The following is a 13,022-nucleotide window of genomic DNA, read 5'->3' on the forward strand; positions in this document are numbered from 1 at the left end:
TCAGTGCTCTCGTCTGCATTAAAACCAAATATCGATCCAGGTTGGATGTGACAGCAAAGATGAGGTGCGCACTGTCGACATGCTCGCTGACTTTGAGAAGCGCCAACGCAACATGCATCAAGCACACCCATCTCATTAGTGGTGGTGAGATAAGATACATTATGTCAGACTAATTTGCAAATGACTGTCATAGCCCGACAATAAAAGTATGTGATGGTGAGTTAAGACAATCAGAAATACTGTTAGAATGTTTTTTCAATCGACTGCCATAGCCCAAATAATTTTTTTTAAACATTGGCTGTTATTTACATAATTATTTTCACATGGTTGGGGTCGCAAGAGTTTTCAGATATCAAAATGGTGTAGTGGGCCAAAAAAGTTTGGGAACGCCTGCTCTAATATATCTAATAGTGTAAATATAATTCCTAGTATATCTTTTGTACATGTATCCGGTGTAGATATGTATAGATTCCATTTGGATTACTGTTACAGTGCTATTTGCATTGTTAATTGGATTTGTTCTGACATTTCTTAATTTATTTTGGGATTATGTGTGTATTGTTTTGTATTGCTAGGTATTACTGCAATACAGTTACTGTTGGAGCTAGAAACACAAGCATTTCACTGCACCTGCGATAACATCTGAAAATCTGTGTACGCAACCAATAAACGTTAATTTGATATGTTTTTACAATTCCAATTCAAAAAGTCTAAACAGTCTAATTCCAATTCCATAACATTAAGATCTTTTACATTTGAATTTAATTCACTGTAAATTCTCAACTTCATGAGTTAATTCAAGAATTTTAATTTCAAATTAAATTGGAATTGATCCCAACCCTGGTAGATACACCCTTTAATTCAAGTGAGCACCAGAAAGAGACTTTGTTAGCAGTGTTTCTGTAGTGCACATGTGATTGCAGTTTGCTAAACAAATCGCCACTGGATTGATGCAAATAATCATGATGTCATTCTGCCAGGTAGGCATAGGCTACTTTGTAGTTAACATTTAATTGAGAAGGTTTTTGGGAAAGCATTTCCATCAACCAGTTGACGTCATCATTAGCATCATCGCTAACGGCTAAACAAAGTAGACAAACGCGCACACACAGACCGGGTCATTCCCGTGTTGCCTCAGAAAGTTGAAGGAAAATGCTAATCACTGATGCATTTTGTTTTATGAATGAATACAAGTTCAATACATTTTTCAATATTGTTGAATTCCGTTTTTTAAATGTATGGATTCCGTGATACCGCCCCCGTTCTCCGCAGGGGGACGTAAATGCTAAGCTTTGAAAAGATACCTTTATAGCTTTGACGTCGATGCGGCAACAGTAAAACATAATCTACAGTGAGGGAAAAAAGTATTTGATCCCCTGCTGATTTTGTACGTTTGCCCACTGACAAAGAAATGAACAGTCTATAATTTTAATGGTAGGTTTATTTGAACAGTGAGAGACAGAATAACAACAAAAAAATCCAGAAAAACTCATGTCAAAAATGCTATAAATTGATTTGCATTTTAAATGAGGGAAATAAGTATTTGACCCCCTCTCAATCAGAAAGATTTCTGGCTCCCAGGTGTCTTTTATACAAATAACAAGCTGAGATTAGGAGCACACTCTTAAAGGGAGTGCTCCTAATCTCAGCTTGTTACCTGTATAAAAGACACCTGTCCACAGAAGCAATCAATCAATCAGATTCCAAACTCTCCACCATGGCCAAGACCAAAGAGCTCTCCAAGGATGTCAGGGACAAGATTGTAGACCTACACAAGGCTGGAATGGGCTACAAGACCATCGCCAAGCAGCTTGGTGAGAAGGTGACAACAGTTGGTGCGATTATTTGTAAATGGAAGCAACACAAAATAACTGTCAATCTCCCTCTGCCTGGGCTCCATGCAAGATGTCACCTCGTGGAGTTGCAATGATCATGAGAACGGTGAGGAATCAGCCCAGAACTACACGGGGGGATCTTGTCAATTATCTCAAGGCAGCTGGGACCATAGTCACCAAGAAGGACTGAAATCCTGCAGCGCCCGCAAGGTCCCCCTGCTCAAGAAAGCACATATACAGGGCAGTCTGAAGTTTGCCAATGAACATCTGAATGATTCAGAGTGAACGTTTTGTGGTCAGATGAGACCAAAATCGAGCTCTTTGGCATCAACTCAACTCGCCATGTTTGGAGGAGGAGGAATGCTGCCTATGACCCCAAGAACACCATCCCCACCGTCAAACATGGATGTGGAAACATTATGCTTTGGGGGTGCTTTTCTGCTAAGGGGACAGGACAACTTCACCACGTCAAAGGGACGATGAATGGGGCCATGTACCATCAAATCTTGGGTGAGAACCTCCTTCCCTCAGCCAGGGCATTGAAAATGGGTCGTGGATGGGTATTCCAGCATGACAATGACCCAAAACACACGGCCAAGGCAACAAAGGAGTGGCTCAAGAAGAAGCACATTAAGGTCCTGGAGTGGCCTAGCCACTCTCCAGACCTTAATCCCATAGAAAATCTGTGGAGGGAGCTGAAGGTTCGAGTTGCCAAACGTCAGCCTCGAAACCTTAATGACTTGGAGAAGATCTGCAAAGAGGAGTGGAACAAAATCCCTCCTGAGATGTGGGCAAACCTGGTGGCCAACTACAAGAAACGTCTGACCTCTGTGATTGCCAACAAGGGTTTTGCCAGAGGGGTCAAATACTTATTTCCCTCATTAAAATGCAAATCAGTTCATAACATTTTTTACATGCGTTTTTCTGCATTTTTTTGTTGTTATTCTGTCTCTCACTGTTCAAATAAACCTACCATTAAAATTATAGACTGATCATGTCTTTGTCAGTGGGAAAAAATACAAAATCAGCAGAAGATCAAATACTTTTTTACATTTACATTTTACATTTTAGTCATTTAGCAGACGCTCTTATCCAGAGCGACTTACAGGAGCAATTAGGGTTAAGTGCCTTGCTCAAGGGCACATTAACGTCATTTAGCAGACGCTCTTAGCCAGAGCGACTCACAAATTGGTGCGTTCACCCTATAGCCAGTGGGATAACCACTTTACAATTGGGGGGGGGGGGGGGGGGGTAGAAAGATTCCTTTATCCTATCCCAGGTATTCCTTAAAGAGGTGGGGTTTCAAATGTCTCCGGAAGGTGGTGAGTGACTCCGCTGTCCTGGCGTCGTGAGGGAGCTTGTTCCACCATTGGGGTGCCAGAGCAGCGAACAGTTTTGACTGGGCTGAGCGGGAACTATGCTTCCGCAGAGGAAGGGGAGCCAGCAGGCCAGAGGTGGATGAGCGCAATGCCCTCGTTTGGGTGTAGGGACTGTCTAGCTAGCTAGTTAACACACTATTGGTGGTTTGTTGTGACCAAGTGTTGGTGCTAAACTGTGTGTTAACTGTGTGTTATTGGATGCTAGCATGCTAGTTAGCTATGGTGTCATAGTTAGCTAGCTGAATAAAGTGGGTTGAGTCTATTCCTTTAAACATTGAACCGCTGTGGTTCACAACAATTCTGATTTCTAAAGGTGGAAGTTGGGAGAGTTTTTGTTCGGGTGGTTCAGTGAAACAATTTTAGTTTCTGAGGTAGAAGTTTTTGGTGAGGGAGGCCCTGCTCTCTCCTCTCCCAGATGCTTAGCTCATTTCATTCCGATCTCCTCTGCATTTTTGTAGCCATTTGCTACAGCCTGTCAACTATGCCTCTGCCTATCCCTGTTCTCTCCTCTCTGCACAGGCTACACAAACGCACCACACCGCGCGGCTGCTGCCTCTCTAACCTGGTGGTCCCTGCACGCACCCCTCACCTGGAGTTCCAGGTCGCAGGCAGCCTCTGGAACTGCCGTTCTGCTGCCAACAAAGCTGACTTCATCCCAGCCTATGCCAACCTCCAGTCCCTCGACTTCCTGGCGCTGACGGAAACATGGATCACCACTGAAAACACTGCTACTCCTACTGCTCTCTCCTCGTCTGACCATGTGTTCTCGCATACCCCGAGAGCATCTGGTCAGAGGGGTGGTGGTACAGGAATCCTCATCTCTCCCAAGTGGACATTCTCAATTTTTCCCCTAACCCATCTGTCTATCTCCTCATTTGAATTCCATGCTGTCACAGTCACTAGCCCATTTAAGCTTAATATCCTTGTCATCTATCGCCCTCCAGGTTCCCTTGGAGAGTTCATCAATGAGCTTGACGCCTTGATAAGTTCCTTTCCTGAGGATGGCTCACCCCTCACAGTTTTGGGGGATTTCAACCTCCCTATGTCCACATTTGACTAATTTCTCTCTGCCTCCTTCTTTCCACTCCTCTCCTCTTTTGACCTCACCCTCTCACCGTCCCCCCCTACTCACAAGGCAGGCAATACGCTTGACCTCATCTTCACTAGATGCTGCTCCTCTACTAATCTCACTGCAACTCCCCTCCATGTCTCCGACCACTACTTTGTTTCCTTTTCTCGCTCACTCTCCTCCCACACTACTCACTCTGCCCCTACACAGATGGTAATGCGCCGCCGCAACCTTCGCTCTCTCTCTCCCACTACTCTCTCCTCTTCCATCCTATCATCTCTTCCCTCTGCTCAATCCTTCTCCCTCCAATCTCCTGATTCTGCCTCCTCAACCCTCCTCTCCTCCCTTTCTGCATCCTTTGACTCTCTGTGTCCCCTATCCTCCCGGCCGGCTCGGTCCTCCCCTCCAGCTCTGTGGCTTGATGACTCACTGCGAGCTCACAGAACAGAGCTCCGGGCAGCGGAGCGGAAATGGAAGAAAACTAAACTCCCTGCCGACCTGGCATCTTTTCACTCCCTCCTCTCTACATTTTCTTCATCTGTTTCTGCTGCTAAGGCCACCTTCTACCACTCTAAATTCCAAGCATCTGCCTCTAACCCTAGGAAGCTCTTTGCCACATTTTCCTCCCTCCTGAATCCCCCCCCCCCTCCTCTCTCTCTGTGGATGACTTCGTCAACCACTTTGAAAAGAAGGTTGACGACATCCGATCCTCGTTTGTTAAGTCTAATGACACTGCTGGTCCTGCTCACACTGCCCTACCCTATGCTTTGACTTCTTTCTCCCCTCTCTCTCCAGATAAAATCCTGCGACTTGTGACTGCAGGCCGCCCAACAACCTGCCCGCTTGACCCCATCCCCTCCTCCCTTCTCCAGACCATCTCCGGTGACCTTCTCCCCTACCTCACCTCGCTGATCAACTCATCCTTGACCGCTGACCATGTCCCTTCAGTCTTCAAGAGAGCGAGAGTTGCTCCCCTTCTCAAAAAACCAACACTCGACCCCACTGATGTCAACAACTACAGACCAGTATCCCTTCTTTCTTTTCTTTCCAAAACTATTGAGCGTGCCGTCTTTAGCCAACTCTCTTGCTATCTCTCTCAGAATGACCTTCTTGATCCAAACCAATCAGGTTTCAGGACTGGTCATTCAACTGAGACTGCTCTTCTCTGTGTCACGGAGACTCTCCGCACTGCTAAAGCTAACTCTCTCTCCTCTGCTCTTGTCCTTCTAGACCTGTCTGCTGCCTTTGATACTGTGAACCATCAGATCCTCCTCTCCACCCTCTCCGAGCTGGGCATCTCCGGCGCGGCTCACTCCTGGATTGCGTCCTACCTGACCGGTCGCTCCTACCAAGTGGCGTGGCGAGAAGCTGTCTCCGCACCACGTGCTCTCACCACTGGTGTCCCCCAAGGCTCAGTTCTAGGCCCTCTCCTTTTCTCCCTATACACCAAGTCAGCATGTGGTGCGGAGACACCACAGCATGTGGTGCGGAGACAGCTTGTGGTGCGTGGTGCGGAGACAGAAAACTCGAACCTTTTTCCCTTACTGTAGCAGGACAGGAAAATTGTCAAATTCACACACTTATCAAGAGAACATCCTTGGTCATCTCTACTGCCTTTGATCTGGCGGATTCACTAAACACACATGCTTCGTTTGTAAATTATGTCTGAGTGTTGGAGTGTGCCCCTGGCTATCCGTTTTTTTTCTAAAAAAAATTATGGTGCTGTCTTGTTTGCTTAATATAGGAATTTGAAATTATTTATACTTTTACTTTTGATACTTAAGTATATTTGAGCAATTACATTTATGTTTGAAACTTTAAACGATTTATTCAAGTAGTATTTTACTGGGTGACTTTCACTTTTATTTGAGTCATTTTCTATAAAGGTATCTTTACTTTTACTCAAGTAAAGTACTTTTTTCACCACTGAGTGTTAATGCGCAGGTGTTATCGGCTCTGTAAAACAGATGGCAGCGACCACGAAATGGCATATGCGACCGTGAGTAGATTACGTTGAAAACAACGATCGGCCATCTTGGACGCTATCTCCAGTTCAAATTATATCCTGATGTCGACAGCAGATGAGAGTTCAAATCAAATCAAATTTGATTTGTTACATGCGCCAAATAAAACAGTGAAATGCTTACATACAGTGGGGAAAAAAAGTATTTGGTCAGCCACCAATTGTGCAAGTTCTCCCACTTAAAAAGATGAGAGAGGCCTGTCATTTTCATCATAGGTACACGTCAACTATGACAGACAAAATGAGGAAAAAAAATCCAGAAAATCACATTGTAGGAATTTTTATGAATTTATTTGCAAATTATGGTGGAAAATAAGTATTTGGTCAATAACAAAAGTTTCTCAATACTTTGTTATATACCCTTTGTTGGCAATGACACAGGTCAAACGTTTTCTGTAAGTCTTCACAAGGTTTTCACACACTGTTGCTGGTATTTTGGCCCATTCCTCCATGCAGATCTCCTCTAGAGCAGTGATGTTTTGGTGCCATCGCTGGGCAACACGGACTTTCAACTCCCTCCAAAGATTTTCTATGGGGTTGATATCTGGAGACTGGCTAGGCCACTCCAGGACCTTGAAATCCTTCTTACGAAGCCACTCCTTCGTTGCCCGGGCGGTGTGTTTGGGATCATTGTCATGCTGAAAGACCCAGCCACGTTTCATCTTCAATGCCCTTGCTGATGGAAGGAGGTTTTCACTCAAAATCTCACGATACATGGCCCCATTCATTCTTTCCTTTACACGGATCAGTCGTCCTGGTCCCTTTGCAGAAAAACAGCCCCAAAGCATGATGTTTCCACCCCCATGCTTCACAGTAGGTATGGTGTTCTTTGGATGCAACTCAGCATTCTTTGTCTTCCAAACACGACGAGTTGAGTTTTTACCAAAAAGTTATATTTTGGTTTCATCTGACCATATGACATTCTCCCAATCCTCTTCTGGATCATCCAAATGCAATCTAGCAAACTTCAGACGGGCCTGGACATGTACTGGCTTAAACAGGGGGACACGTCTGGAACTGCAGGATTTGAGTCCCTGGCGGCATAGTGTGTTACTGATGGTAGGCTTTGTTACTTTGGTCCCAGCTCTCTGCAGGTCATTCACTAGGTCCCCCCGTGTGGTTCTGGGATTTTTGCTCACCGTTCTTGTGATCATTTTGACCCCACGGGGTGAGATGTTGCGTGGAGCCCCAGATCGAGGGAGATTATCAGTGGTCTTGTATGTCTTCCATTTCCTAATAATTGCTCCCACAGTTGATTTCTTCAAACCAAGCTGCTTACCTATTGCAGATTCAGTCTTCCCAGCCTGGTGCAGGTCTACAATTTTGTTTCTGGTGTCCTTTGGCAGCTCTTTGGTCTTGGCCATAGTGGAGTTTGGAGTGTGACTGTTTGAGGTTGTGGACAGCTGTCTTTTATACTGATAACAAGTTCAAACAGGTGCCATTAATACAGGTAACGAGTGGAGGACAGAGGAGCCTCTTAAAGAAGAAGTTACAGGTCTGTGAGAGCCAGAAATCTTGCTTGTTTGTAGGTGACCAAATACTTATTTTCCACCATAATTTGCAAATAAATTCATAAAAAATCCTACAATGTGATTTTCTGGAATTTTTTTCCTCAATTTGTCTGTCATAGTTGACGTGTACCTATGATAAAAATTAAAGGCCTCTCTCATCTTTTTAAGTGGGAGAACTTGCACAATTGGTGGCTGACTAAATACTTTTTTTCCCCACTGTACAAGCCCTTAACAAACAATGCAGTTAAGAAAAATAAGTGTTAAGAAAGTATTTACTAAAATAAACTGAAGTAAAAAATATATATAAAATAAGATATATAACAAATCATTCAAGAGCAACAATAAAATAACAGTAGCGAGGCTATATACAGGGGGTACCGGTACAGAGTCAATGTGCGGGGGGCACAGGTTAGTCAAAAGTTTGGACACACCTACTCATTCAAGGGTTTTTCTTTATTTTTACTATTTTCTACATTGTAGAATAATAGTGAAGACATCAAAACTATAATAATAATAAATAATAATATGCCATTTAGCAGACGCTTTTATCCAAAGCGACTTACAGTCATGCGTGCATACATTTTTGTGTATGGGTGGTCCCGGGGATCGAACCCACTACCTTGGCGTTACAAGCGCAGTGCTCTACCAGCTGAGCTACAGAGGACCACATGAAATGACACATATGGAATCATGTACTAACCAAAAAAGTGTTAAACAAATAAAAATATATTTGAGATGAGATTCTTCAAACAGCCATCCTTTGCCTTGATGACAGCTTTGCACACTCTTGGCATTCTCTCAACCAGCTTCACCTGGAATGCTTTTCCAACAGTCTTGAAGAAGTTCCAACATATGCTGAGCACTTGTTGGCTGCTTTTCCTTCACTCTGCGGTCCGACTTATCCCAAACCATCTCAATTGGGTTGAGATCGGGGGATTGTGGAGGCCAGGTCATCTGATGCAGCACTCCACTCTCCTTCTTGGTAAAATAGCCCTTACACAGCCTGGAGGTGTGTTGGGTCATTGTCCTGTTGAAAAACAAATGATAGTCCCACTAAGCCCAAACCAGATGGGATGGCATGTCATTGCAGAATGCTGTGGTAGCCATGCTGGTTAAGCGTGCCTTGAATTCTAAATAAAATTACAGACAGTGTCACCAGCAAAGCACCCCCACACCATAACACCTCCTCCTCCATGCTTTACGGTGGGAAATACACATGAAGAGATCATCCGTTCACCCACACAGTCTCTCACAAAGATACGGCGGTTGGAACCAAAAATCTCCAACAACACAAATAGTCCGGGTAGCCATTTGATTAGCTGTTCAGGAGTCTTATGGCTTGGGGGTAAAAGCTGTTAAGAAGCCTTTTGGACCTAGACTTGGCGCTCCGGTACTGCTTGCCGGAGGCCGAGCAGTTGCCATACCAGGCGGTGATGCAACCAGTCAGGATGCTCTCGATGGTGCAGCTGTAGAACCTTTTGAGGATCTGAGGACCCATGTCAAATAATTTCAGTCTCCTGAGGGGGAATAGGCTTTGTCGTGCCCTCTTCACGACTGACATGGTGCGTTTGGACCATGATCATTTGTTGGTGATGTGGACACCAAGGAACTTGAAGCCCTCAACCTGCTCCACTACAGCCCTGTCGATGAGAATGGGGGCGTGCTCAGTCCTCCTTTTCCTGTTGTCCACAATCATCTCCTTTGTCTTGATCACGTTGAGGGAGAGGTTGTTATCCTGGCACCACACAGCCAGGTCTCTGACCTATAGGCTGTCTCATCATTGTCGGTGATCAGGCCTACCACTGTTGTGTAGTCGGCAAACTTAATGATGGTGATGGAGTCGTGCTTGGCCATGCAGTCATGGGTGAACAGGGAGTACAGGAGGGGACTGAGCACGCACCCCTGAGGGGCCCCAGTGTTGAAGATCAGCGTGGCAGATGTGTTGTTACCTACCCTTACCACCTGGGGCGGCCTGTCAGGAAGTCCAGGATCCAGTTGCAGAGGGAGGTGTTTAGTCCCTGGGTCCTTAGCTTAGTGATGAGCTTGAGGGCACTATGGTGTTGAACGCTGAGCTGTAGTCAATGAATAGCATTCTCATGTAGGTATTCCTTTTGTCCAGGTGGGAAAGGGCAGTGTGCAATAGAGATTGCATCATCTGTGAATATGTTGGGGCGGTATGCAAATTGGAGTGGGTCTAGGGTTTCTGGGATAATGGTGTTGATGTGAGCCATGACTAGCCGTTCAAAGTACTTCAAAGCATATTCATAATATAGCTAACTTAGCTAGCTAACATACATTTGGAGAAAACAAGTTATAATTAACTGGCTAGCTAGCTAGCGTTAGCACTGTTTTCAATGGTGGCAAGTGCAGCTAGCTAACCAGCTAGCAAACAATGGAACAAAGGTATAATTTTGGATTCGATTTCAAATGTGAAATGGTCGGACTGGAGTCTGGTTAGTGACGGTTGCTATCCAATGGAGCGCTGCGATTGGTTGCACAAAATTCTGGGGTGGGCTTAGTGAAGGGTCAATTCCCACCCCAGCCCCTGCATCTAACAACTTGAGGGAAATCTATCAAACGCTCCGTCTGCTCTGGTCGCGTCTGTGTCAAAGAGTCAGCACACTCAACCCCAGCAATTATTAACTCAAACCCTGGTCCCTGCGACTAATTCAAAAAGTATTATACCAAAAGGTTAAGGTGAGATCTCTAGATGTTGTATTAAGGTTGTTTAGTGTTTAATATCGCCCAACCCCAAATATGCTCTTATAAATAACACACCAAGATTCATAAGTAGAACTTTCTGCCAAGGGCGCCAAGTTGCCACAGGATGACCACTCTGTAGACAGGCTGCCGAAGGGTGCAGTCAACAACTCAACAACTAGCCATTGAATCTCAAACCGAACACTATCACTCAATATGCGCGTTCATGAGTCAATCTCAATGGCTAGTTGTCAAGTCTATGAGGCCTCCACTGCACCCTTCAGCAGCCTCTTAACCGAGTGGGCATCCTGTGCCGACTCGGCGCCCCTGGCAGCAACTTCTACCCATGAATCTTAACCCGTTACCTAGCAACAACATGGCCACTACTACTTTGCCCTCAAAATAGTCATAACAAATCTAAGATAATCATTTATGTTTAATTATTTGCTGAGGTCTTAGTCGTGCAATTTTACTTAAGGTATTTTGTGCTTGAAAGAGTAGTATGCTTTTAGTGCATGAAAAGTGCATGAAAACTAGTCAGTGCAGTATAGAGTCAGCAGCTGTTGCGTTCAGCTGACCCGACACTGTTTAGAGAAACATGCGGTTCTACAGACTGATTTATGAGAACACAACTTTATCAGCAAGCTGTAAATAAAGGACAAGCTACACACTGTTTATCAGTGCCCAAAATCACTAGCTTGTTAAGTTCCATCCCTGTGTTTGTCAGTGAAGCTAGCTGTTAGAACTAGCTAGCAGGCACTATGAACAGGCAGGCTAAGTTCAGCTTATGAAGTCACTGGCGAGTTCCTTTGGTGCTTTTTTGTGCTGGAGTAGAGAGATGCCGTTTAGTTTTTATAAGTGTACTAAAACAGGTCGCAGAAGGAGACAATGCTCGCAAATGGGTTTGGAATATTGACAAGCGGTCGATTGGTCAAAGCGTTTGGTTTATTATTCAGCTTTAGTGTGATGTATACAGTGAATAGTGTAAACGTACCTCGTTTGCGGCCATATTCCTGACTTGTTCTGGACGCAACTCTGAGAATTGAAAGAGATTGCATTAGGAAACAAATAGACACATTTGTAAAGAGACCAATTACTGTTCCGATCCAAAAGGTTTCAATTAATTGTGCCGCTTACCTCTGATGGGACCGAGGGACGCATCTTTGGCCAGTGAGGTCAGGTCACTGCCAGAGTAGCCTTCTGTCATTCTGCAAGGATTACACATATACCAATCATTTCCATTATACCACAATATCTTTATCTACATCTCTTAGATCTCTATACAGTCAGGTCCAAAATTCTTGTCACCCTTGATAAAGATGAGCAAAAACGACTAAAATAAATAATACAAATACTGAGCTATATTGTATGCTCCAATTGTTATTTATTTATATTATACTAATATAATTGCTCAGATAAATAGATTTTGTTTAACAAGTCATACAAGTAATATATATATCATTTTTAAGACCGGTGTCAAAATGATTGGCAACCCTAAATATTCTATCTGCATTTACATTCTACTATTTTAAGTTGATCTCATTTTAAGGAACTGTATTGTTGCCTTCCCTGGCTTCCTGTTTCACTGGGGTATAACAATGAGGTAACACGCATGTAAAATCCCTTTGTTATTGTTAGACCAGCCTTCGCTTTGGCTCCCCCTTCTGTCCAGCTCAGGTGTTCGGCGTCGCCGGCCTTCTAGCTTCGGCCGAACCTGCTGCTGGCAAACGCCCTTCACTCATCAACCCCGGACTTGTCTTGTCATCATTACACACACCTGGTTCCAATCCCCACGCTATCACTGTGTATATATACCCCCTCTGTCATTTGTCTTTGTCGGTCGGTCATTGTATATGTTGCTTGTTTTCCTGAGAGGAATCTCTCCTACTATTTCCTGAGTACTTTATATTTTGCACTGTGGGTTTCGTCCCGCTTTAAGCTATGGTGCTTTAATAAATTCAGTAGTTCTAAACCTGCGACTGCCTCCTGCCTACTCCTCTCTACACTTGTGACAGTTATCCATCACCATGGGAAAATTCGCAAACAAAAAGCCACAAATGGTTGTTGAACATCATAAATCAGGCAATGGGTACAAAGAAATTGCTAAAAAAAGAACACAACTATTAGGGCATCAATTAAGAAGTTTCAAACCACTGGAACAGTGGTAAACTTGCCTGGTATTGGACACAAGTGTATATTGTCCCCACACACAGTAAGGAAGATAGTTTGCGAGGCAAAGAATATTCAAGGGCCAAAGTTGGAAAATTACAGAACTTGGTCACATCTTGGGGTCACCAAGTCTCCAAATCTACAATTAGATGCCACTTCCATGCCAATAGGCTCTTTGGAAGGGTTGCCAGAAAGAGCAACCAACTAATGTAAACTCCTGGAGTTTGCTAAACGGCATTGGCACTTGGATTGGAACAGGTGCTCTGGTCAGATGACACAAAAATAGAGCTTGGCGTTGAAAGAAGGATGCATATGAAGAAAATAACTTCATACCTA

The 13,022-nt window shown here is 44.2% G+C and overlaps 1 protein-coding gene across 2 annotated transcripts in view; it reads right to left on the reverse strand.

Annotated features, from left to right (window-relative positions):
- LOC311130828 (spastin-like) overlaps positions 1 to 13,022 on the reverse strand; it is a gene marked incomplete at its 5' end in the record, with an annotated part of 44,543 nt that overhangs the window by 8,861 nt on the left and 22,660 nt on the right. For both annotated transcript variants that reach the window (XM_084163631.1, XM_084163630.1), the window contains 2 exons: positions 11,512 to 11,552; positions 11,655 to 11,725. In XM_084163631.1, the coding sequence (XP_084019757.1) occupies positions 11,512 to 11,552; positions 11,655 to 11,725 (112 nt within the window). The remainder of the gene's footprint in view (positions 1 to 11,511; positions 11,553 to 11,654; positions 11,726 to 13,022) is intronic.

This window comes from Coregonus lavaretus (assembly GCF_964263955.1).
Source record: "Coregonus lavaretus genome assembly, chromosome: 6".
Taxonomy (NCBI): Eukaryota; Metazoa; Chordata; class Actinopteri; order Salmoniformes; family Salmonidae; genus Coregonus; species Coregonus lavaretus.